At 53.4% G+C, this 22,829-nt stretch overlaps 1 protein-coding gene across 1 annotated transcript in view; it reads right to left on the reverse strand.

Moving 5' to 3' along the window:
- LOC308072449 (mannan-binding lectin serine protease 1-like) overlaps positions 1-22,601 on the reverse strand; it is a 44,409-nt gene extending 21,808 nt beyond the window's left edge. Inside the window, 10 exon segments of the mRNA XM_080409343.1 lie at positions 163-300; positions 4,862-4,940; positions 5,796-5,914; positions 6,409-6,556; positions 6,880-7,076; positions 7,559-7,690; positions 7,951-8,128; positions 16,250-16,475; positions 18,544-18,696; positions 18,698-22,601. Coding sequence (XP_080265469.1) covers positions 163-300; positions 4,862-4,940; positions 5,796-5,914; positions 6,409-6,556; positions 6,880-7,076; positions 7,559-7,690; positions 7,951-8,128; positions 16,250-16,475; positions 18,544-18,696; positions 18,698-18,717 — 1,390 coding nt within the window. The 5' untranslated portion in view covers positions 18,718-22,601.
- Between the last annotated feature and the right edge of the window lie 228 nt (positions 22,602-22,829).

Here is a 22,829-nt window from a genome sequence, read left to right on the forward strand (position 1 = left end):
AGACGCAGGGGATGATGTGTGCTGGTGAAATCCATAGCCTGCTGCTTGCAGAGCGTCCCAGAGCGGCCATCCCAAGTTCCCCCCACTTGCAAATGCACACACGCATGGCTACACACCCACCCACACCGTGCCGTGGGGACACGGCCCAGCCCCACTGCTCACCGGTGCTGTTGGGAGCCATGTGGTAGTAGGGGTGCTGGCAGTGGTACTGGATGGCTGCTTGGTAGGTGGTCAGGTTGTTCCTGGAGGAGAAGGTGACAAAACCATGCTCCAGCTCCAGCGGCGCTTTGCAGTCAGCAACTGAAAGCCAACACAGAAGCGGGGTTCAGCCCTGTGCTGTTTCTTGGGGTGATCAGCCAGCCAGTGGGCAGGTGATACTGGGCTTTGGCATGTGTTGGTGGTCCTACGGGGCAGAGCAAGGGCCTGTGTAGTCCTGTATCCCCTTTCTCTAGGACGCTGCAGGGGGCAGAGCCTGACATGGTCTCAGATGGCAGCAGGAGGCTGTCCCCCGGCAGGGCAGCCTGGCCTCGTGAAACCCCACCATAGCCACCCTACAAAGACAGGGTACAGAGGGGCATGGCTGAACACCAGCAGCACAGCTGGCCCACAGAATGTACGGCCAACACGCCTCATGCTGGTGGAGACTCCAGTCCTGGGAGCCCCTCCTGTGCACTCGTTTAGTGTGAGATCTCTCTGCTATACCTTTGAGAGGGGAAGAAACCTGCTCTGGCAGGTGAGATCCGTTGAGAGGTGGTCCCAGAGTGTGCCTTGGAATTCCTTAGGAGTAGGTAGGGAAAGGCAGGCGGTGATTCATTAACCTACGCCTCACATCACAGGCGCTTCCCTAAGCACAAGGCTTTGCTGAGGGCATGGCCCCATCCTTCCTACTGTATCTTGCTCACCAAACAGTGCTGATAAGCGTTTACAGGTCAGACTGAGCAATCCTAGGTCTTGGTTGTCCTGTGACAGCAGGAGATTAAGGACACCGAGAGTGCGGCTTGGCTCGTCTGCAGGCAGGGGGAAGGCCAGCACCATCGGGTGAGACTCCACCTGCTCCATCTCCCAGGACACGGGCAGGTTTGGCTCTGCTTCACCCATCCCTGGTGTGGCTTCAGGGTCTGAAGGAAGGAGAAGGATTTCCAGGGTGTGGTTGCCCTTCCCCCATGGCTTGCCCATGGTGCCCTTTCTCCCCTAGATCCTGCAAAGCACCCTGCTCTCTCAAAACAACCTCCTCTCCCAGCTTGTTCCTTGGACTCGTCTGGTGCCACTCACCCCAGGAAGGACGCCAGACTGTGAGGTGGTTCATCTGCCAAAGCCAGGAGTCACCCTGTGGGAGCTACACCTCCCTGCCATGTAGGCAGCTCACAGAACACTCGGGTGTTGCTGTGCCCCGTCCTGGGGAACCTGCCCCAGGGGAGGGCAGGGACCGGGGTCTGATCCTGCTAGGAAATGCAGTGCTGTGGAGCTGCGCTCTGCCACATTTAGGATGAGAGGCTGAGTAGGGAATGGGTGACTTTGAAGAAAGCAGGTCCTGTGGATCAGGGATGGTGTGAGATCTGTGGGTCTTCGTGTGCTCCAGGGTGGGAAGGGGGTGAGGACAGGAGCCCTAACTCCTCATGCAGTGATCCGGGCTAACAAAGAGAGAATCTGCGGTAGCTGACACACCAGATGTACCAATGCTAAGGGCTGCCTAGCTGCTTGGCAGAAAAAAGCCTTGTTTATGGCAAAACACTGCAGCTCACTGTTCACTAGGGTCCCCTCCACTCCCTTTAGGTGGTGATGAGATGGGTGTGTGGGTGCAGCCAGGTTGGGTGGAGATTCTGGGTACCTGTGCCTTGCAGAGGGGCAAAGGACAGGACACAGACCCCTCTCACCAGCCCTGGGGGGTCTCTGGCTGGCCTGAGCTTTCCTGCCCTCTTCCCATTGTGCTTGGCTGCACAGCATTCCTGTACCATGGTGCCAGCAACTGTGGGACCTTTATAAGGTGCTGGAGGATGCTGGGGCTTGCAGGAAGGAGGGAATGGATGTTGGGAGACCAGCCTGGCTTGCATGTCTTCTCTGGGGTTGTTCATGGCTGCAGGGCAGCATCCACTGGCCATGGTACAGCCCACCCCCACCCTGTGTGTTCCCCAGGCCTGGGGCAGGCTGTATGCCTGGAAAACGGGCTCTTACACAGAGGTGTTGCCCTACCAGTGTCCCAGGACCTGCTGAAAGGGTGAGGGGAGGGAGTTTGTGCCGTGAGCCTTGCCAGACTTTTCCCTCAGGAAAGGGGCCATTTAGCATCTCCATCTTTGCAGGAACAGAAGTGGACCAAGCTCCCCAGCATGCACATCATCCTCCTCCTCTCCCAAGTATCTGGTCCATATCCCTGCATCCTCCCAGTGAAGCCTCTGATGCCTTTGGGGGTTCTTGAGTGCGTGCCCTGGGCTCTTGGGGACGTGAATGGGGCCAGACACCGGGCTCTGGCCTCCTTCAGCTGCCATCAGCCTGAGGCCAGCCCGTCCTCACCTCCACTAGGCCAGCAGTGGGGAGCAAAGGGGAGGCAGAGGAGCATCCATCCCTCTGTGCCAGTGCCATGGCTCAGTGACTGGAGGCAAGGGCTGGTAATGCCAGCCCATCCTGCATGCCTCCTTGCCCACAGGGTCTGAAAGGCACCAGGACTCTGGGAGAGAGGAGAGGAAGGAGTGTTTCTTATTTGTGACGCTGGGCCAGGGAGGAAGGGCAACAGGAGGCTGAATCCAACCAACCAACCGACCAACCAGGCAGCCATGCCGCGCTCCTTGCGCAATCGCTGCCTTGGAGGGGGAGCCGAGTCCGCCGAGGCATCCGAGCGGAGAGGGAGGGATGCGGAGGACGTGCCGGGAGCTGGCGGCAGCACGCAGTCCCCAGGCAGCAGTGCCGGGGACAGGCAGGCACCCTTCCCGTGGGGCGGCGTGACAGCGGGGAAGTGGGGCTGGGCTCCAGACTTCCTTCCCCCTTCTCGAGACGGAGTTAAGAAAGCACCAGGCGCAGGGGGGTTAACAGTGCCATGCCAGTTAGACAAGCCACGGAGATGAATTTGGCAGCCAGGCCAGGGGCAAAGGCGACCTGCCCTGGGTACCGGACAGATCAGAGAGGGGCATCGAGACAGGCTGCCCGTCGGGGCGGCACGGCCGGTGCCAGCCTCACGCAGCCACTTGCTCCGAGCCGGCTGTTCCCTCTGTCTGGTTGTCGGCTCTATCTGCAGCTGCACCGAAAGCAGAGGGGAAGGAGGAGAGCAGAGAGAGAAAGCCCAATTAGTAGATGAGCAGAGAGAGGCATGCAGGAAACCCAGCCCCCAAAACACCAGAAATCGTTAATGAGTGCCCAGCGAGCTGTGTCGGGGTGCCGTGGATGCTGGCAGAGCCATGGCTGTGCCAGGGACCTGCTCGCTTTGCTTGGCTGGGGCAGCCTGGGGACAGTGGCTGGCAGAAGCCATCGTGGCTTTGCGTTTAGCCTTGCCAGGCCATGGAGCTGGATTTTATCCACCTTGGCCGAGAAGTTTTCTATTTTCTGCACCGCTTTCTAAAACCGTTCTTGCTTGCGCCCTGCCTCTCCCAGAAATCCTGGGGAGGTGAGGAGCATTGCAGTTTGGAGGCTTGAATTGCCCATTTAGGGGCTTCTTGCCTTTCCAAAAAAAGTCTTAAAAATTTAGTGTAGTGAGTCATATCACACAAGAAGGGATCAGTTCCGGCGTGGCTGGAATAATGCAGGTAATTATTTCAATTTTCTCCAAAAAATACCTTTTGGGGTTAAAAATATTTTCCTAGATTTTTGCTCTTTTTTCCTACACAATGTCAATTTTTATCTGATTGCTGTTCAGGCTGGATGAAATCAATGGGACATAATAGTGAGAGCTGTAGGAGTGGTGAGATCCTTGGCAGGGCAGAGGCATCACTGACCCCACACTTTCTAAGGAGCCTTTTCAAATATGGATCTATTTAGCAGGTCTGAGAGCCTCCCAGTTTCCATTTTGAGTGAAAAAACATGAATTATAACTCCAGAAATACTCTTCTAAGGTAATATCCACAGCATCATTAAAAGAAAAAGGATCTGCCCAGATGGGAAGAGCCTGGATCCCAACATCCCTTGAGAGCATCTTGTCCTGCCTCTCCTGGAAGGTCTTGGGACCTTCTCTGGGTGTGTTTGCTGCTTTTCTCCTCTCTGGACCAGCCTTACAGCAGACTGAGCAGCAGTGAGAGCCTCCCTGAGGGCGGAGGGTGTTTGGGGGGAAGGGAGAAGGTGTTATCAGGTATATCTCCCAAGCCTGAGCTGAGAGAGGAGCTGGGTTAGATGAAAGAAGAGATGATGCAAATTGTCACCTGTCCTTTCAAATGGCATCTCCTTTCTTCTCCCCTTTTTTCCTGTTTTAATGTTTGTAAATATTTGGGCAACTTTTCTCTCCCCTTCCACTTAGCTGAGCAGCGCCCAGTTTAGGCTGTTACCTGGGACCTGTCTAATTCCCTGGGTCTTAGTAGCCTCCATTGGGAAGGAAACTTGGACCAGGAACTAGATTACCCCAAATTGTCCCAGATTTATCCAACACAGCTAGCTCTCAAGAGCCAGGCTTGCTCTTTCTTTGACAGGGAGACAGCCAAATGGCTCGCAAATCAAGTTACATGAGTAATCTAAATAAAAGCACCAACCTCCTGCTTGTGGCATTTGGAGCGAGCCCCATTATGTTATCCAAGAATGAGCCAAAAGAGCTTTGCAGTTATGTAGTCTCTCTGGCTGGGTTTGTGTCTCTGAGTAAGGAACTCTAGTCTGGCAGGGCAGCTCTCTTTAGCATGAAATGATTTCAGCAGGAAAAGGACATTGGCAGGGCAGGGAAGGGTGTCCTTACTTTTGCAGATAGGGATCTTGTTACTCCATGTCCCATCCTTTAGACACTCGATCTGGAAGGAGTCGCTTTCCAGGTTATCCTGTGCAGAAGATGCCAGCAAAAAATCCACCATTAATGTACAAGACGAGGAAGTTAATCTCTCCATAAAATAATCAGTTTCTTGGTGATTTTGCCAAGATATAACCAGAGCCCCTGGAAGAGGACTTTTCCAGCTAAAAATTGCAATTAAATCATAATGAAAAGCTTGAAGAGTTTTCTTGCTGCCAGAAATTCAGTGGCAATGCTGAATGCAAAGGAACTGGGGTCATTTATTCCTGTTCTAGGTGTTGGGATGGGTAGAGGAGGCAGCTCTGCATGAAGGATGAGGTTGGGAGGAGATCAGAGAAATAGCCAGGTCCATGTCTGAAGTCAAAGCGGGCTACTGGTTTGGAGGGAAGACAGCCACCTCGTGAGTCACCCGCACTCCCTGTGGCTCTCAGCTGTTTCCTGGAGAGGGCCTGCCAAAATCCCAGTCCCCTTAACTTGGTGGAGCTGTCCCAAAGTCCCAGAGGACCTTCTGGTTTGTGGAGGCTGGCATCTGCAGGGCTGCCTGGGTAGCTGAGCCAGCTCCTGCCAAGGTGAGGAGCAGGCAGAGCCCTGGCAGCTCCCCTGGTGCTTTTGCTGGCTTTTTCTCTGGCAGAGGTGCCAAGCTTGGCATCCTGTGAGCTGGCTGGCTGTGGAGGGATGCTGAGAGGATGGCTTGGGAAAGTGCCGTCTCCTCTCTTCCCCTGTGTCTTTGGAAAGGAAAGTTGGTGGCTGTCAGAGGAGGCTTTTTCCTTGCCCCTGGGAAAGGGATAAGGATAGTGTTTGGGTTGTGTTCACTGTCCCAGAACTCTGGGAGGAAGGATATCCCCTTTCCTACCCAGGTGCCCAGCTCCACACCATCACCCCATACCTTCAGTACTTTGTATCCTGTGTTGCAGCTGATGACAACCTGGTCTTTAAAGGTGTACTTGGCTTGGGAAGGCTCGATTTTCCCATTGATCGGTGGTTGCACCAGTGGGCACGGGTTTCCTTTGAATAAAAAGCAAATGAAACAAAACACAACTCAGCTGAATAAATGGAGGAAATGTAGAATCCCAGCTCTGACACCCAGTCCACGTAGCAGAGTCTGAGCATCCCTGCCCTGCCTCTTGCCATTAGCCTACGCTGGCATGGCTCAGCCAGGCTCTTCTTCTAGGAGTGGAGGCTCCAGATCTTTCCTCCAGTCTGTAATACCCTGGCTTTGGGCCTTACAAAGCTGACAGCTAATAACAGTAGCTTGTGCAATTATCCTGCCCAAAACAGCTCTGCTTTGCAATGTCCATCTGGCATAGGGAAAAAAAGCATCCTTTGAAGGGAGGGCTCCGTGTTACTTTATTCCTCTCCTCTTGTCATTTCTGGCAGACCCTTTCTGGAGACAAGATCATGGACCACCAAACTCATGGTCTCCACAATGTTTATAAAGGGTTTATAAAGCTCTTCCCATTGCCCAAGCCCCGCAAACAGAGGACAACAGCAGGAGTTACCAATTGCTGTGTACGACAGCTTCCAGCCCCTGTTCTCTCCCGAGTTGTCACTGTGGAAGAGGATCTGCACGCTGTTTGTCTGGGTTTCGATGCGTCCTGGGGACTTCTCTCCACAGAAAGGGCCAAACTCCCTATGGCCAGCTTTGATCTGCAGAGGTGAAGAGGAAGGGGAGATTTAAGGGGGATCTTTGATCCCTGAGGATCACTTCACCCTGAGGCTAATGGATGGGGCTTCAGTGGGGTCAGCGGGGCTTAAGCACCATGAGTTGGGGGGGAAGACACTGAAAGAGTGTCACTATCGGCTGAGAGGGTGAAAACCAGACATGGTAAGGGACACGGGGTCAGTTGAGCACAGGGCTCCTGTTGGCTTCATCAGCCCTGTTTAGACCAGGGCAATTTTGGTCCCATCACCAGGACACTGGGGAAATGACAGGAGAGCCGGACAGGAGGAGTGTGCAGAGCCCAGCTCACCTTGATGTAGTCATAAGGACAGGTCACCTCAGGGTGGTCTTCCACATCAAAGCTGTCCTCGAAGTTCAGGGTAATGAAGAAACCCTCCTCCAGTTCAATGCGGTACAGGCAGTCTGAGCTCTTGGGGTAGGGGCTGGGGAAGTCGGCGCTGGCGACCACCCCGCTCCTCTGGGTGTAGAGGTTGTCACTGCACTCCACTGAAACACAGCCATGGCTCTGTCAGGGCCCTGCCAGCGACATCCCAGCCCCAGCCGCACTCAGGAGCCCTCCCGGTGGAGTGGGGTCTGCTGGCTGTGTCCGTGGACCAAGGAGAACCTCACAGCCAACCTCCAAATATGCCTGTGGCATAGAGGTCCTGGGCTGAGGGATAATCCCTGCTATCTACGTGATGCAGATTCAGAGCAGAGACTAAACTTTTTAATTTCTCTGACTTGAGGAGTTCTATAGAGCTTAGCTGAGGAGCACAGCCCATGGGAGAAACCACATCTCCTTCCCATACAAGAGGACTGCAGGCCTTGGGCACTCTCCAGTCCCAGGCTACTGGTTTATAGGGGAAGAGGCACCTCATCTCTCCTGGCAGCAAAAGAAGGCAATTTTGCCTGTGTTTGGTACGTCTGTTGCCCAGGCAGGGACCCTTCTGTGTGACCATCCTCACATCTGAGCTGTGCCTGGGTGGTACCTTTGCAGGTCCTGTTGTCGGAGTGGAGGATGTAGCCGAACCTGCAGGAGCAGTAGTACCCGCCGATGTAGTTGTGGCAGTAGTGGTCACATGCCAGCTCCTCATCGCTTTTCTCCAGGCACTCGTCCACATCTAGGATGGAGATAACAAGGAAGGGAGGTCACTCTGCAGCCCTCCACACACCACTCCTCGTGGGGGCATTTGCCACAACACTGAGAAATTAGTTGTCCCATGTGGTGGGTCACCTCAGCATGCAGCGAGTCCCATATGGCCCAAGGGATGCACACAAGGATTTCTCTTGCTGGGGTTCCCAGGGCTGGCCTGGGGTGTACCCTAGCAAATCTGTTATGCTACTTTAGCAAGATGGTCCTGCAGGCTTAACTGCTGCTTACCCACAGCGGTGTAATGGGCATCGAAGCCAGTGAAGCGTTCCTCATTGGAAAAATCAGACCGGAATGTGAGCCCCATGTAGGGCCCTGGGGACAGGATCACTTGCTGGCCAGGAGCCTGCTCTGTGTCCGTTGTCTCCCTGCCGCAGAAGGTTGCCAGCTCCTGGTCCTCAGCTTCAATCTGTTAGCAGAAAGAATGGGTGAGCGCTTGGCAGGGCGCAGGTGTCTGCAAGCCCGGAGGGGCTGTGGTGCTTTGCTGGAGGAGGACATGCCGGGCTTGGAGTCATGCTCGGCCTCAGAGAGCTCACGTCTGTGCTTGCCCAGCCTGTCCCCTGCCGGGGCTCAGCAGTGGCTCCGTGGGGCAGGCTGCCTGTCCGGCTGCCTTTGATGGCCACAGCCTAAGGATGCAGCCTTGGCCCCCTGGTGCCCCATCCTGCTGAGCCTCGTGCTGCCTCAGCTCTTCCTTTGAAACAGCATGTTCCAGTCATTCCCGCTGCATTCACCTCACTTTCTGCAGCCAAGTGTGACCCTGGGGGTGCTCAGAGCATGGCAGGTGTGACTCCCACTGCTCCAGCTCTGTGAGATGCTGTTAATGCTGTAAAGCAGTTACATGATTTCTGCAAAATGAACACAGGGACTCGGGTCTGCTCGCTCTGCCCGGGGCCACGCTCTGAAGCAGATGCTGAGAGCAGGTAGCATCAGGGATGTAGGGAGGAGCTGAAGAGGGGGGGTAAAGGGAGGATGCAGGGAGGGAGCCTGTTTGGAAGGTGGGGTGAGGATGTGGGCAGGCAGTGGGGAAGAAGAGGTGTGAAAATCAGCCCTGGGCTGTGTCATTACTACTCAGAGCTGTCTGTACCTGAAATGTTCCCCCTCACCTCCTCCCTTGGCCCAAATGCTGATCTAGGCAGCAGCATCTGCATGAAAGCTGTACTACTGGGAGGGTGCTGGGATGCCAGAGGAGCCCCTGCTCATCGATTTTGCACCAGCTCAAAGCAGCAGCTGTAATTTAGGTGGTGTTTCTTTCTCCTGGGCTGGCTTGGACAAACTCAGTCCTGTCCCTGCCACCCAGGGTCCCTATCTGGCTCTAGACTTGCAGTGCCAGGCACTGTTTGGCCCAGAGCCACTCACCCAGAGGTCTACAGGAGGTGACCAATGAGCCAGTGTGCCCTGCTGGCATGCCAGCATACTCACTAGTCTCTATGTGCATCTCTTTAAAGCACAGACTTGCCTGTGCCTTAAAGCACTGTAATCCCTGTAAAACCATCTGTTTTTTCCTGGAAACCCCCTCCCTTCTTTTTTCCTTGGCATTTTCTCCAGGGCCATTTCAGCATTGACCCCATCTCCTTCTCCTGCACATCTCATCCCCAGCTCCTGTCTCATCCACAACCTCTCCCAGCTGGTTTCCCCCAGGAGATTTGGATATGAATAACCCCTAGACTGAGGAATGTGATGAACACCACCCGCCAGCCCACCGCTGCTCATGCCAAGCCAATGCTATTGAGGCCATGATGAAGTGTGCAGTCCCTCAGCCCATGCCTAGGGAAAACAGCTGCCTGCCTGGGGACCCATGGGGTCCCAGAGGTGTTGCAATGCCGCCCCTGGTTTGTGTGGCCTCAGCGAGGTGAGATCCTCCTTCAGCTGCATCCCTGTCTCCTGGAGAACCTCGGGGTGTGCCTGCTGGGGAGGGTCTGGGGCTGTAAGGGAAATTTCCCAGGGCTGAACAAGCAGGCGGAAACTCACTCACACCAGGGAAAGCCAACATGGAAATGGCAACACAGCATGCCTTGACATTGCCTCCAGATATTTTCCATCCTCTCATACAAGCTGGAGCTGGCCAGAAAAGAGAGAGACTTTCCGATGATAAATTTTGAGAATTTGGAGAAAAAACACGCGCCCCACATTGGGACAAATACCCAATTGATTTTTTTTTTTTTTTTTTTTTTTTTTTTGTGAAACAACGTTCTGAAAAAAAAAAAAGGAAAACAAGGAATTTGGGATCCATCTGGTTTCAATTCCTTTGAAATATACTGTGGTGCTTTAGAATCTCTTTTAAATCTGAAAGAAAGATTGTTATGAAATGAAGTAGTGTTTCAGACTGAAAAACCGGAGTGTCATCCCCAAAAGCGAAGGGAAACAGCATTTCAGCCCTAACAGGCAGTCTTGGCTGTGCAAGTGTGCAGCACGCAGCCTTTTCTGCAGAAACTGCTTTTTCTTAAGGAAAGCTGTGGGAAGGAGCAATTTCCAGCCAAATCCTCTGTGCAAGGCTGGTGGCTGTCACCTCTGCAGGGACAATACGAGCCACGATGTGAGCTCCCATCCCTCTCCAGTGCAGGACCCACAGCACAGCATCACTGAAGTGCGGGAAAACCTCCCCAGTGTCCTGTGCCTCAGCATGAGGATGCTCCTGCCATGGGGTCAGCCCCAACATTGCCTCCAGCATCCCTGGATACAGCCCTGGAGTGGCAGGATGAGGCCCGGGAGAGCTGTGGTCTCATCACCAAAGGTATCCATGGCCCCTTATCTCTGACGGGTCCCATGCCCTGAGCCACAGGGAGCAGAGACAGCCCTCCAGCAGTAAACTAAACAGAGAGGTCATCATCCCTGGTTAATATTTGCTGCTTCTGCTGAGGACTGTATACTTTTTCATAGATCATTTACATCCAGTGAGTAGGCTGGTAATTAAATCCTGGTTGTTTGTTTGGAGTTTCTCCTTCTCGGGTCATGATGTCGACGTTTTCACTAGAGAAGATGTGTCCCTGAGGGAAATATCAATTGCTGCAGAGAAATTCCCTATAAAAATACGCTGAAAGAATTCTCCTTTGAAAAATAAAATATAGCGACACTCTTGTGCCTTAAATCTACCCTTGCCACTGCCTCCTGTGGTCTTCCCTCTTTCTGCTTGCCTCCTCATCCCCTCATTAAGATTTTGCCCCTCTGGTTGGAGGCAAATAGGAGTCCCTCCCCAGCTGTGGCTCTGTCCCCCTGCATTTTGGCTTGGGCTGTGGCTAAGAGAAGCGGTGACCCCAGCTGTGTGGCCCCCCTCTGCCCCAGGTTGATTTCCCCCTTCTGGGCAAGAGCTGGAGTGTCCCTGCTTGTCAACAAAGAGATGCTGCCCCAGAGCATGGGCTGCTGGGGATGCTGGAGCAGCGATGCTCTGGAGATGCCTCCTGCAGCGGGTGGGTTAACGAAACACCGCAAACACTGAGGGGAATTTGGCCTGGCGGTTCAGTGTCTGCCGCCGGAGAGGAGCAGGGAGCCGGCAATACGGAAACGCAGCCGCCACCCCCCCTTCTCCAGCCCTCCAGGAATGCACTAATTGGACTGATGAAGGCCAAACATACCACTTGTAATATATATAAATGGCTCATTAGGCCGAGAAATCACAGCGCTGGGCTGAAGACACTGGGAACATGACATGGGGAGGAGATGCTCAGAGACAGGGAAGGGCATGAAGCAGCCCCTGCCAAGCCGCCTTGCAGAGTGCATGCAAGAAGGCAACACCCAGATGAACGGAGGGCTTTTTTTGCAAAACGACTGATGCCGCTCCTGCTGCTGCCTATTGGAAATGAGGCAGGGATGGGACAGCTCCAGAAGGAACCTCCATCTAGGTCTCCTGGAGAACCTCTCCCTGATGTATGTTAAGGGTCCTTTTGTGTGCGGATGCATACCTGAATTCCCATGGGAACATACATGGCAGCCGTGCTGTTGGGGAAAGAGGAAGATGGCTTCCCCTGCTGTGGACTTGGCTTGGCATCTGGAGACCATCCCTTCCCGCAGGTTAATGCACCCACATGCCCTGTTTCTGGGTCAGGCCTGTTCCCTGGGGGGGCTGGGTGTGCGAGGAAACCCCAGGTGAGATGCTGGGGTGCTAACAGAGCTGCTGACTCACTTCCATGCCTGACCTTCCTCCTGCCCCTGCACAGGGCATGACTGTGGTCCCCAGTGGTTCAGGGGGTGGCTGGTGCTACCAGACTCCTCTGTGCAGACCCAGCAGGATGGGAAAGGCAAGCAGCAAAGCCCTGGGCCCTCCACTCATCACAGCTGCCTCCTGGGATTTGAACTGTTCCTCTTGGGATCCCACACCCCTGGCTGAGGCTGGCTGACAGCACTAGAAAAGGATGTTTTGCTCCTGACCCCCCAGTTTGTGCCAAGCACAGATTTGTGCTTTTTCCCGCCACCTTTGAGCAGAGGGAAGTGTGAATGGTCCTGTGCACCCTTCCTGCAGCCCCAGGCTACGCATGCACTGCCCTGAATGCAGCATCGAGCTCCTTCCCTGGCCCTGCATGGCCCCTGCCAGCGCTGTGTAGAGCGCTGAGGGTGTCCCCAGGGACAGTGCTGCTGAGCACTTGGCACGGTGCAGCACGCAGCCCTGCCCCATGTGAATCGCCTGTGGCAGGGGATGGCACACTGCGAGCTCAGGATGCTGCTTGCAAAGCCGATCTACTATGCACCCTAAACACCGTGCCAAACCTTGGGGGGATGTGGCTCTGTCACATTGCAAATCTTTCATAATCCCCCTCCCCGAGACATTGCTCTGCCTGCAGCCCTGCCTCCCCAGCTTGGCCCTGTTTTCCCCTCACCAGTCCCTCACTGGGGCCAGCAAAAACTACATCCTGCACTCGGGTGGGTAAATTTATTTGCAGCCACTGGTTTTGACTGAGACACCTGGCCAGCTGCTGGGCACCCACACATGGGGTTAGTAGGAGTCCTGCTGGGCGAGCACCTGATGGCACAGATCCTGGGGACGTGGGTGTGAACATTAGCTGCAGAAAAGTGTCCCAATTGCCACATGTAAGCAAAAGTCTGAACACAACATGAAGAGGTGCATCCAAGGGAGGCGTGGGTTGTGTCAGGGGAGATGGGACCCACAGAGTGTCACAGACCCCTCTGCCCTCCTGACCCGGTGCTGGAGAGAGCTGTCACAGACAGCCCCTGGGATTGAAGGAGTGCAGGGAAAGTCCTGCGGCATGTGCTGAACCTGCCAGGTCTCAAGCATGTGCCATCCTGAATCAGGACTCAGTGGTAGGGACTGGGGTGAAGAGGTGTAACCCCACAAGGACCACGAGCCAGCAAGGACTCACCATGAGCTGACCTGGGGGAAATCCTGTCACCACAGGCCCAATCCTCACTTCCATCAAGGAGCTGGTCCCAAGTTGGCTGCCAAGCCCTCAGGGGCTGGTTTCAGTCCAGGGTTTGACCAAGCAATGTGCAAAACCTCATGGACAGGACCCCAGACTCAGATGTCCCTAATAAGGTCAGGGATTTACTCACAAAGACCCCTCAGAAGTCAGGATTTCATCTCCCATCTCTGGCCCTCCACTGGGATTTCATCACCGATCTCCCTGCCTCTGCCACAGCACTCCTCAGTGACACTAGTCAAGTCACTTAACCTGACCGCCTGCTCACAGCTGTGGCTTTTGAGATGCCCCAGTCCAGCGCTGGAGACTTGTGTGCAGAAGTGTTCTTCACTGGGTGACCCCAGAAAGGAGCTGGGCAAACCACAGTGGCACCCCCTGCAAATGACAGACTCCCAAATGAGCTCCCTGGAGACAGCAACGAGCCAGGCAGAGCCTGCTGAGAAGCACGGCAGAGCGCAGGGGCTGAAAGCCCAGCATGAGTGGCTGCTCCTGGTCCCCCTGGCCCTGGCAGGCAGCTGAGAGCAGCCATCCAAAACCTGGGGAGAGGCTGTTTGTGAGGCGCTGGGGCCTGGAGCACAGCTTCCCAAGGCAGCGCGCGGCTGGTGTTTCCTATCTGCATGGGACTTCTTTGGGTGGGAGTTTTGGGGGTGGCTGTTCCTCCTGGCTCACTTCCTGACCAAAGCACCACTCCCCCTCTCTGTTGTCCCTGCTTGCAAAAATGAGCCTCCTGGCCTGTAAGCATTTCTGTAGGAGCCATGTTCTTTTTATATACATACACGCATGCATGCATATATGTGTATATATATGAATAAACAGCTATTGTTTTAATTAGCCATTGTTTCAGAGCTCTGGAAACTGTTCCCTTCTGAAGACCACCCCGAAGGCAGAGATCTGCAGGGGTTTACAGCTTGGCTTGCCCTGAGCTCGCCACTCAGGATGACTTTCTATCACTGCTCAAGAACTCGGGGGCATGGGCAGCCATGGAGGTAAGGAAAGCAAAAGCCAGGGCATGGCAGCTTTCTGCCTGTCCTGAGCTGGGTCCCCACCTTGCATCGGGGCTGTTCAGCCCCCCTTTTTGACCTCCTTCTTATGGCATTCAAGATGATGAAGACCCTGATGGAAAGCCTGGTCAGACCCATGGTCAGAAAAATAAGAAGGTGTTTCCTCACACACATGTGGAGGCGTATAATCATGTATTTAACCTGCACAACTCCCTGCCACAAGATGCTGCAGAGATTAAAGTCACCCATGAGTTCAGAAAACAATGGAACAAGTACATGGAGGGGGAATGCATTGAGTGCCATCGAACACAGAATACCACCTGTGGCTTTATGAGCATCTTCACTGGGACTGGCAGTGTGTTACAGAGAAGCACCTATGTGTGTCGGGTCTATAATTACATTCTGTAGCCATGCACTGCTGGCTGCTGTAGAGCACGTTGGCTCTGTTTTTAAATCTTGTGCTGATGCAGACAGAAGCTGGACACACAGACCCAAGAAGAAAAATAGGCATGGTGTCATTTGCTGGTCTCCTTAATGTTTTCTAAGCTGATGGTTTAGCAGCATCAAGATTGCACCCCTATCCAGCAGAGTAGCTTATAGATCTCCCGTAATCCATCCATTTCCAGCACTTTTCAAATGTAATTCTGCGGTGGAGGCTCTGCAAGCTGAGTTACAGCCCCGAGCAAATTTATACAGCTGAGATCTAAATCCCTGTGAAAAATATCGCCTTCTTATGGAAATCCAGCGGCAGGGAGAGCTATGGTGCCAAGTTGGCACCATGGCTGAATAACAGGGAACCTTATGAAAAAGGAAAAATGAGCAGGGGGTGAAAGGCAGGAGGAGCGGTAAAGCTTGGAATGGGGAAAGTTTCCAAGAAATCCGCTCCTTGAGCTTATTGGGTTTTTAAAGCAATATATCTCTATATATGTCCCTGGCCCTTGTGCTTGGAGAAGATCCAGGAGAAGCAGAAAGAACTAATCAAACCTCAATGAGAGCTGTTAGTAGCAGAATGAGTGCCAGCACAAAGGGGAAATTAAAGCAGCGAACAAGAGATCCTAGAGGAAAAAAACACACAAATGTTTGCTTTGTTTTCTTAGGGCAAGAATAAAATAATAATTTCAATTAGCTGGCAACTAGCACCAAGGCTGAGTTTTCTGGTTCCAGAGCTGAGTGCAACCTCTACCTGGCTCTGTGCAGCGGGGCAGGGTGAGGCTTGTGCCGGGTGATGGGGTAAGGCATGTTCAGCCAGGCAATCCTAGAAAGCACTTGCTTGCTCCCGCTGGTCTGCTGGAAAGCACCAAACCTGACCCAGTTCAAAGATACGGAGAATCCAGCTTCCCCTGGAAACGAAGGAGAGCCCATCTTGGAGAGACCTGTGGTACATGAGGCAAGGATGCTCTGTGGCACTGCAGTGTGTGGCCCGCTGCCGTTTCTGATGGGTTACTGCCCAGCAATGAAGCAGACTGAAATCTTTTGTGGCTTTGGCCATGACAACACCCTGGGAACCTCCGTTGCTTGTTTGTACTGCAGGTATTTGCCAGCAGTGGCCCTGAAATCTGCATCTCAGCCATGAAATGGGTTTGCATTGAACCCAACGGAGCCTTGGGTCTGTGCCCTACAGCCTGGGGGAGGCTCTGCTTGTGGTCCCAGACTGGCAGCCTCAAGCTCAGGCCTAACCTTTCCCTTTTGCTTGCCTGGGGGCTGGACAGGGTGTCCCAAGAGCCTGCAAGCCATGGCCAGGGATCCAGGCTGGCTGCAAGGTGCACCCATGGCCATGGCCTGGTGAGGGGTGCCCAACTCAGGGGTCCTCCTTGCACGTGGCTGGCATCAGTGTGGCACAGGCTGGGGATTTAGCCACAGGGGTTTCATTACCTCATGGGTGCATAAATCTCCTTGGGTCCAATAAGAATTAGATGCCCAAATACTTTCAGTTCTCTTGTCCTCTGCGAGTAAGCTCTGAATCTGGTGTCCCACTCACTTTTAGTCCAATGGATGTCACCAGCTTACCTGTGCTCTCCCCATTGTCCACTGGACTGACAACTCCTCTGCCCAATAAATGAGGAAAACCAGCTTGTTCCCAACTTTTCCAGCACTACCCTCTCTCAGCTGGCCAAACAGGTCTGCTGTCAACCCCACCATATGCCCCATGATATCACAGCTCACCTTCACATAGTCGTATTCACAGAGGTAGGATGATTCCAAGTCAAAATGCATGAAGTACAGCTTGATTTTAAATCCATCGGGCACAGAGATGTTCCACATCACTTCTGAGTCACTGGGATAGGAATCAGGGAAGTTGGGAGACTGGATCTCCCCAAACATGTCTGTCAGCTCGATGGCATCTGCTGTGCAGAGCAGCAAGGCGCAAAAGGACCAGGTCAGGGGGCACCTGGAAAACAGATGTGAAGAGATGAAATGAAACTCTGGCAATGCCAAAACCTGTCGAGGGCACAGTCTGTTTTCCCAAGTGTGTTGTGTAAGGTCACACACTTGGAGTGGTGGGCAGAGGAGGTACAGCACCATGTCAACATAAGCAAAGCCCGCACCAAGCCGTGGGGAGGTGGAGGTGAGGGTGGGAGCTGGACATAGATCGCAGGAAGGGAAAGCCCCTTTGAAAAGTGGATGATGTGTGATGCAAAGGCACCCCTGCAGCTCCCAGCCAGCTCCAGGTGCTATCAGGAGCTCAGTGTTTCTCAGGCTTCTGGGAGCAGCAGCTGCTGGCAACACATCCTTTAACTAATGGGGCTCTGATGGACAAATCTTCATTTAATGGAAGAATAAACATAAGGATGCTTAATAAAATAATGACGCTTTCTAAATCTGTTTAATGAAAGCATCATGGCAATAACTGCTAAGTATCATTATTATTATTACTGCTTTGCCTCATCCTGCCAAATTGGGATCATGACTCTCAATAAACAGCACACTTCTTTGCAGCTGGGCAAGGATGGACCAGGGCCCCAGCGTAACCCAGCATGTTACTCTCCACTATTTTCTGTTTCTCTCTTCTCTTCTCTTCTCTTCTCTTCTCTTCTCTTCTCTTCTCTTCTCTTCTCTTCTCTTCTCTTCTCTTCTCTTCTCTTCTCTTCTCTTCTCCTCTCTTCTCTTCACTCTTCTCTTCACTCTTCTCTCTTTTCCTTTCTTTTCTCTTTTGCTTTTTCTCTTCAATTCCTAGGGTATCACTCACCCCAGATGGAAAACCACACAGAGGCTGAGATCCTTAGAGATTTTTTGTCATCAAACTCAGCTTTAAAAAAAATCTCAGCCTGAAGAGTTTGTCCCAACTTGTTACCAACTTGTTTGTCCCAGAGGAGGGTGGAGAGGGCGGGTAAATCAGTGGCAGCGCAGCTGACCTCGCACCAGCCTCGAGCTCCATTTGAGCATGAAACTTAGCATAAACCAAGTATTTCCCTGTGCAAGGGGAGAACACTGCCTGCACTGGAGGCACAAACACAAAAGCTTGTGCCAATGCAGGGGACCCAGAAAGAGGAACAGAACGCAGGCTTCTTACACCCACTGGAGCGCACAAAAAAAAAGAAACATGCAGGAAATCAGAGCTATTAGAGACAAAAATTTCCACTTTCTAAAATAGGTACTAAGGCCTGGCAAAGGCTTGTAGGTGTGTGTTACAGACACTGGAACTACTCACATGTACACGTACACCCGGTTTCAAAATCAGGGCTTGATTTAGGTATGCTGCTGAGGAAATTGAAGCTATAGAAGTGGATTATTTTAAAACTGTCTGTGTTCTTTCAAAACCAAGACAGTACATTTCTGGGGTTCATTTGTGTAGTGCCGTCACTTTTCCCAGCTCTTCATTACAAAGCAAAGTTAATGGGAGCTGAGAAATTTGGATTGATTTTTCTTTCAAGCAGAGTGAGGTTGAACATGCCTTTTTCTGACAGTTTGTCTGAAACCACAAAAATGTGTGAAGGGAAAAACTGTTTCTCCTCTGGTCAGAGCACATGCACAGGGTTGGATGCTCAGCTGGTGTAAATGGGCATCACCTCCTTGGCTGGAGCGGGCCATCTGCCAGCGCAGCTCTCTGCTTTCCCTTTAAACAGGGGAGGCAAGACAACATAAAACTTCTTCTCCGCGCTAAGAGAGTCTTAACCTCACGTAAAAGTGATAGATGATGGTGGTGTGCACCGAGACCTGAAGCCTGTGTGGCGCACCCAGCCTTGCTCGCACCTTTCTCCCGTGGGCCGTGGCAGAGCGGCACACCGGTGGTGTGCCATCACCCGGGGCTCCCCGCGGCTCTGCCGGGATGCCAGCATGCGCGCCGGGATGCAGCACGAAGCCGAGGCATTAAGTAACCCCTTGTTCACTCGCCGATGGAGTAAACCGAAGCCACAGTGATGAGAGGGAAACCTTCCTCCGCGGGATGGCCCCTGCCCGGCTGTGCCCCGAGACCACAGTGGAGGACCCCGGGCTCAGCCCATCGCGGGGGTACTCACCTCATTTTGCCGCCGGGCGCCTTCGCCGGTGGGTTTGGCACGGAGGATTGCTGCTCGGTTTGCGGGGGACGGCTTTGCCTCCTTCCAAGCGCTCCGCTGTCCGCCTTATCTCTGTCCGGAGATTTGTGAGCGTGTGTGCGCCTATGTGTGTGTGCGTCTGGAGTTGTCTGGCATTTTCCATGCAGGTCACGCCTTCCCCTGCCTGCAGCCGTTCCCCACATCCCCACAGGCAGGCAGGCAGGCAGACCTGCCCGCACGGAGCCGTCCTCCCGCCCGCCCGCCGCTCCCGCCGCGGGGCTGCCCCTGCGCGCAGCACCGGCGGCGGCATTCAGCGAAGTTTTTGTCTTCCCTAATCTCCAGAGTTTTGTGTGTGTGTGTGTGTGTGCCCATGCACATTGTGTTTTCTCTCCCCCCTCCTCCTCCTGCCTGCTTTGCCAGATGGCTAAAATTTGCCTCTCAATAGGTCGGAGGCTCCAGTAAAAACAGAAGGCAAGAACGTGTGAAAAAAAAAACAAAAACCTGTGCGAGCATAAATAGCTGTAGTGGTGGTGCTGCAGCTGGGGTCGGTGCTCGGGACTTGCTTTCGGCTTCTCCACTCGGTGCCGTTCAGCGTTTGGGACGGGGATCTGGTTTCCAAGAAACTTTCGAGTGTGACTGTCCAAATAAAATCAAGACCCAGTTTGCAGCCTCCTGCAGAACTGAGGAACTGCTGGGTTCAGCATTTTGTGCCAGGGCAAAAGAGCAGTTTTAGATGCAGACTGTGCTTGGGAGCAAAAACTTTAAACGCTGAAGTTGCGGGTTTTGAGCCTGACTCCCTCTGGTCGAGGAAACAGGTAAAAACATGAGCACTCCCCGCTAAGCTACAGGAGATTCATTTCCCCTCCCTGTGCCAGGCACAAACCTCTCTCGGTCTGCAGAGCTGAGTGGGAAGAAGATCTGTTTAAGCTGCAAACGCGAGAACAGCCCGTAGCAAGTCAAAGGATGCAAGTGACTCCCTCGTCTAGAAATGACACCCTTGGAGACACGAAGAGCAAAACTTTAATAGCTGTTTACCAACTTCAGCTTGAGCTGGTTAATGTAAACCCTGCAGACATCCACTGGCAGGCACGGATACATATGCGGCATGTTAAAAGGCACACACAAACAAGAGCGGGGCAGAGGCAGGGAAACAGGGATGTGTTGGCACCACTCCTGGAGCGGCAGCTCCCAGCCCTCCCCGGACTCCCCAGCTCGCTGATGTCAGGCTGCGGCGCTGCCGTTAAAGGGGCGATGTTAACTCCAGCCTCTGCAGCGGCTTTGCCCCTCCAGCAATCCCGGAGAAGCAGGGAGAGAAGGGGACAGAGTGAGGAAGAGTTTTCCTCTTTTTCCATTCCATGTCTTTTTGCTGTGTGTGTGGGGTGGTGGTTCCTTGGCTTCCTGCGCAGAAGCTGCTGCTCTTGCTCCTGTGGGTCTCTGGTTCTGCGCTGGAGAAGAAATGGTACCTAGGAGACACAGTGGAGTGAAACAGAAAAATATGAGTGGAAAAGCACTAGAAAAAACAGCAGAAAGGCTCTGGGCAAAGGGAAGATCTCAGTCTGCCATTATTTGTAGCTCAATTTGGGAAGTTTTAACAGCTCTTAACTGTACAGACATGAGCTTTCACTCATGCTAACACACCCAGGCGAGCTGATCAAACTAATTAATATGTAAGCAATGTGTCAAATGCAAGGCTTTCTTTTTGCAGGCAAGTGTGGTCTTGTCTGAGCCCTGAATACATCGTGATCTATTTTTTCCCTGCCTGTTCTGCAGGGTGGGTCCTTCATACACTCATTTTTCCATCATGACAGGCTTCTATAGCTTTTTGGAACAGCTCTAATTCAGGGGCAACTTTATTCTGAAGTGATGTTTTCTTTGCCTGCTGATGCCTCTTTAAAGCCAGGTCACTGGGATCAAAGTCTGTTTACACTGCAAGGCTGCACTGGGACACTTGTAGCAGCAACAGAAGCTCCGCACGGTTTTGGACCATGTTGCTGGGTGTAACATGGACTTAAGGCATACACTGACCCTGGTAGGCTTTGGAGGGCGGGAGAGGATGCCCAAGAAGCATGTTACTGTGAATCCCATCAGCAGGCCCCTGAGCTGATTTCCCTGCCAGACTGCCACACACTGCGGGTCTTCTTTGTCCCAGTGCTTGTCTCCACCCACCAGCCTCCCAAACACCTTGGTGTGCAGAATCATAGCTCCCTACATGCTCACACTGACCAGCTCAGGGATCAAGGTTTTCCTGGCCAAATCTGACCTAAGACAGTGTGGGCTCTTCAAGAAAATTGAGGGGCAGCAGCCAAATGACCACAACCTCATTTCTGCTGTCCCCAAGTGTCTAATGCTATCTGCAGCCTCATGCATCCCCGTTCCCTCCTGCTCCCGTCCCCAGTCCCAGCACCTGCAGTGCCCCAGTCCTCTACTAAGTGGCTCAGGTCTCCAAACCAGTCCTATTGGAGCCCTGATTAGATGGCCTGAGTAATTGCATTGCTTTGCTCAGTTACAGCAGATCACCCCCAATGGATTCTGCATCGTCAGGGGCTGCTGTGCAGGGCGCTTCCCACTGGGCCACGGTGCCCCCCGGCAGCTGTGCAGGCTTGGCGCTCCAGGTTGTCCCCAGCCTCCAAGCGACATAAACTCTGTGCTGCAGAGTCCACTGGCGGGGCGACGGACAGGAGCCTGCTAAGGGAAGGTGTTGGAGAATCTGCTCTGTCTTCAATACCTTCTCCAGTGTTATTCCCACCTGTCTGAGAGGAGGGTCTGCTGTGGCCGGGCCTGGCCACTCACATGGCTGTGTGAAGTGCCCACCAAGAGGAAAGGCAAAAAATGGTCACTTGAGAGGAGGATCTGGTGCTGGCCAGGCAGGGTGCCAAGCATGGGTCACCTTGTCTCATGTACCTGCTCTTTACCTAAAACATCCAGCTAACACATAGCTACCTTAGTGATGCCAGGGGTGTTGACTCTTGTCCCCACCGTACTGGGGGATTTGCTAAAATGTTATCTGAGGCCTCACCATGCAGTGACAGGGATGGGCATGCTGAGTCTTTAATGAGGTGTGTTTTCTTCCCCAAGTGCTGATGAGACAATGGAGTTAGACTGCGAAAGACCAGACAAACCTGGACCCGCTTTCTCACTGGTGTCTCCTATACCTGAAGAGGTCAGCTCTGGAGTTACTTCTGCATGTCCATGATGCTAGCTGAGGAGTGAGCTCAGCAGTGTTATCCAGAGCATTTCTTTAATGCTGGGGTCAAATTCACCTCCTGGAAATAATACCCCTGCACTCAGTGGAGTCAGACAGGAATAAAAGAGCTGTGAGGAACAAATATGGACCTGCAGGAATAAGACTGTGGGATGAATATACAGCTGGTGTAAAAGATCACACGCTGAACACTAGTATCCTGCAAGAGCTTGTGACCCTGCTGCCCCCTGGGCCAGCACAGCCCACACCACAGCGCCTCTCAGGCCCTGTATTTGGCACATTGCAACATGTGCACTGCTCCTTGTCGTGATGTATGTGACAGGGACAAAAGTTCTAGCAGATCCTGCTCCTTGATAGAGCTGTGACATCTCTCCTGCTCCTCTCCACCCTCGATACTGGAGGAGGCACCATCCTCCATAAGATGTGAGCTCTGCTCCTAGCATCTCTCCTCCATCTTCCAGGAGATGCAAGCTCTGTTCCTGGCATCTCTCCTCCAGCTCAGATAGATTCCTGGAGCCCCCTCGTGGCTCTTACCACTGACGAGATCCCACCAAAGCCGTCCTTGGGGAGCTGCTGGTGGTGCCCATAGCACCCTGCTGCAGGTTGTCTTTGCAGCTGCAGTGCTAGGAAGGCAGCAAGTCCCATCTTGGGGATGTCACTGGGGGACAGGGCACAGAGGTGATAAAAGAGACACTCAGAAGTCTGAACAGGGCAGATAGTTCTGTTGCAAAGCCGCCTCTCTGCTTTGTGAGCCTTGGAGGAGACAGGTCCTTCAGCAGGTTTGCAGACCCCTGTCCTTGGAGTCTGCTGCACGGTACGCTGTGACAGTCCCAGGTGGAGACCACAGCCCAGACCTGGACAGGAGGAAAGGGAGGATGTACGGGCATGGAAAAAGGGGGATGTGTGACAACGGGGAAAAGAAGGACGATGGAAATGCGGAAAGGAGGCCACACATGTGGGAAAGAGAGGCAGCAGAGTGGTGGCAAAGGTTGCCTCCAGGAAGAAGCAGGGAGAGCAGCCTGGAGGCAGCGGGCGCAGAGGCGGAGGGCAGCGGAGCGCTTGCTGC

This window comes from Falco punctatus (assembly GCF_963210335.1).
Source record: "Falco punctatus genome assembly, chromosome: 13".
NCBI classification, from domain to species: domain Eukaryota; kingdom Metazoa; phylum Chordata; class Aves; order Falconiformes; family Falconidae; genus Falco; species Falco punctatus.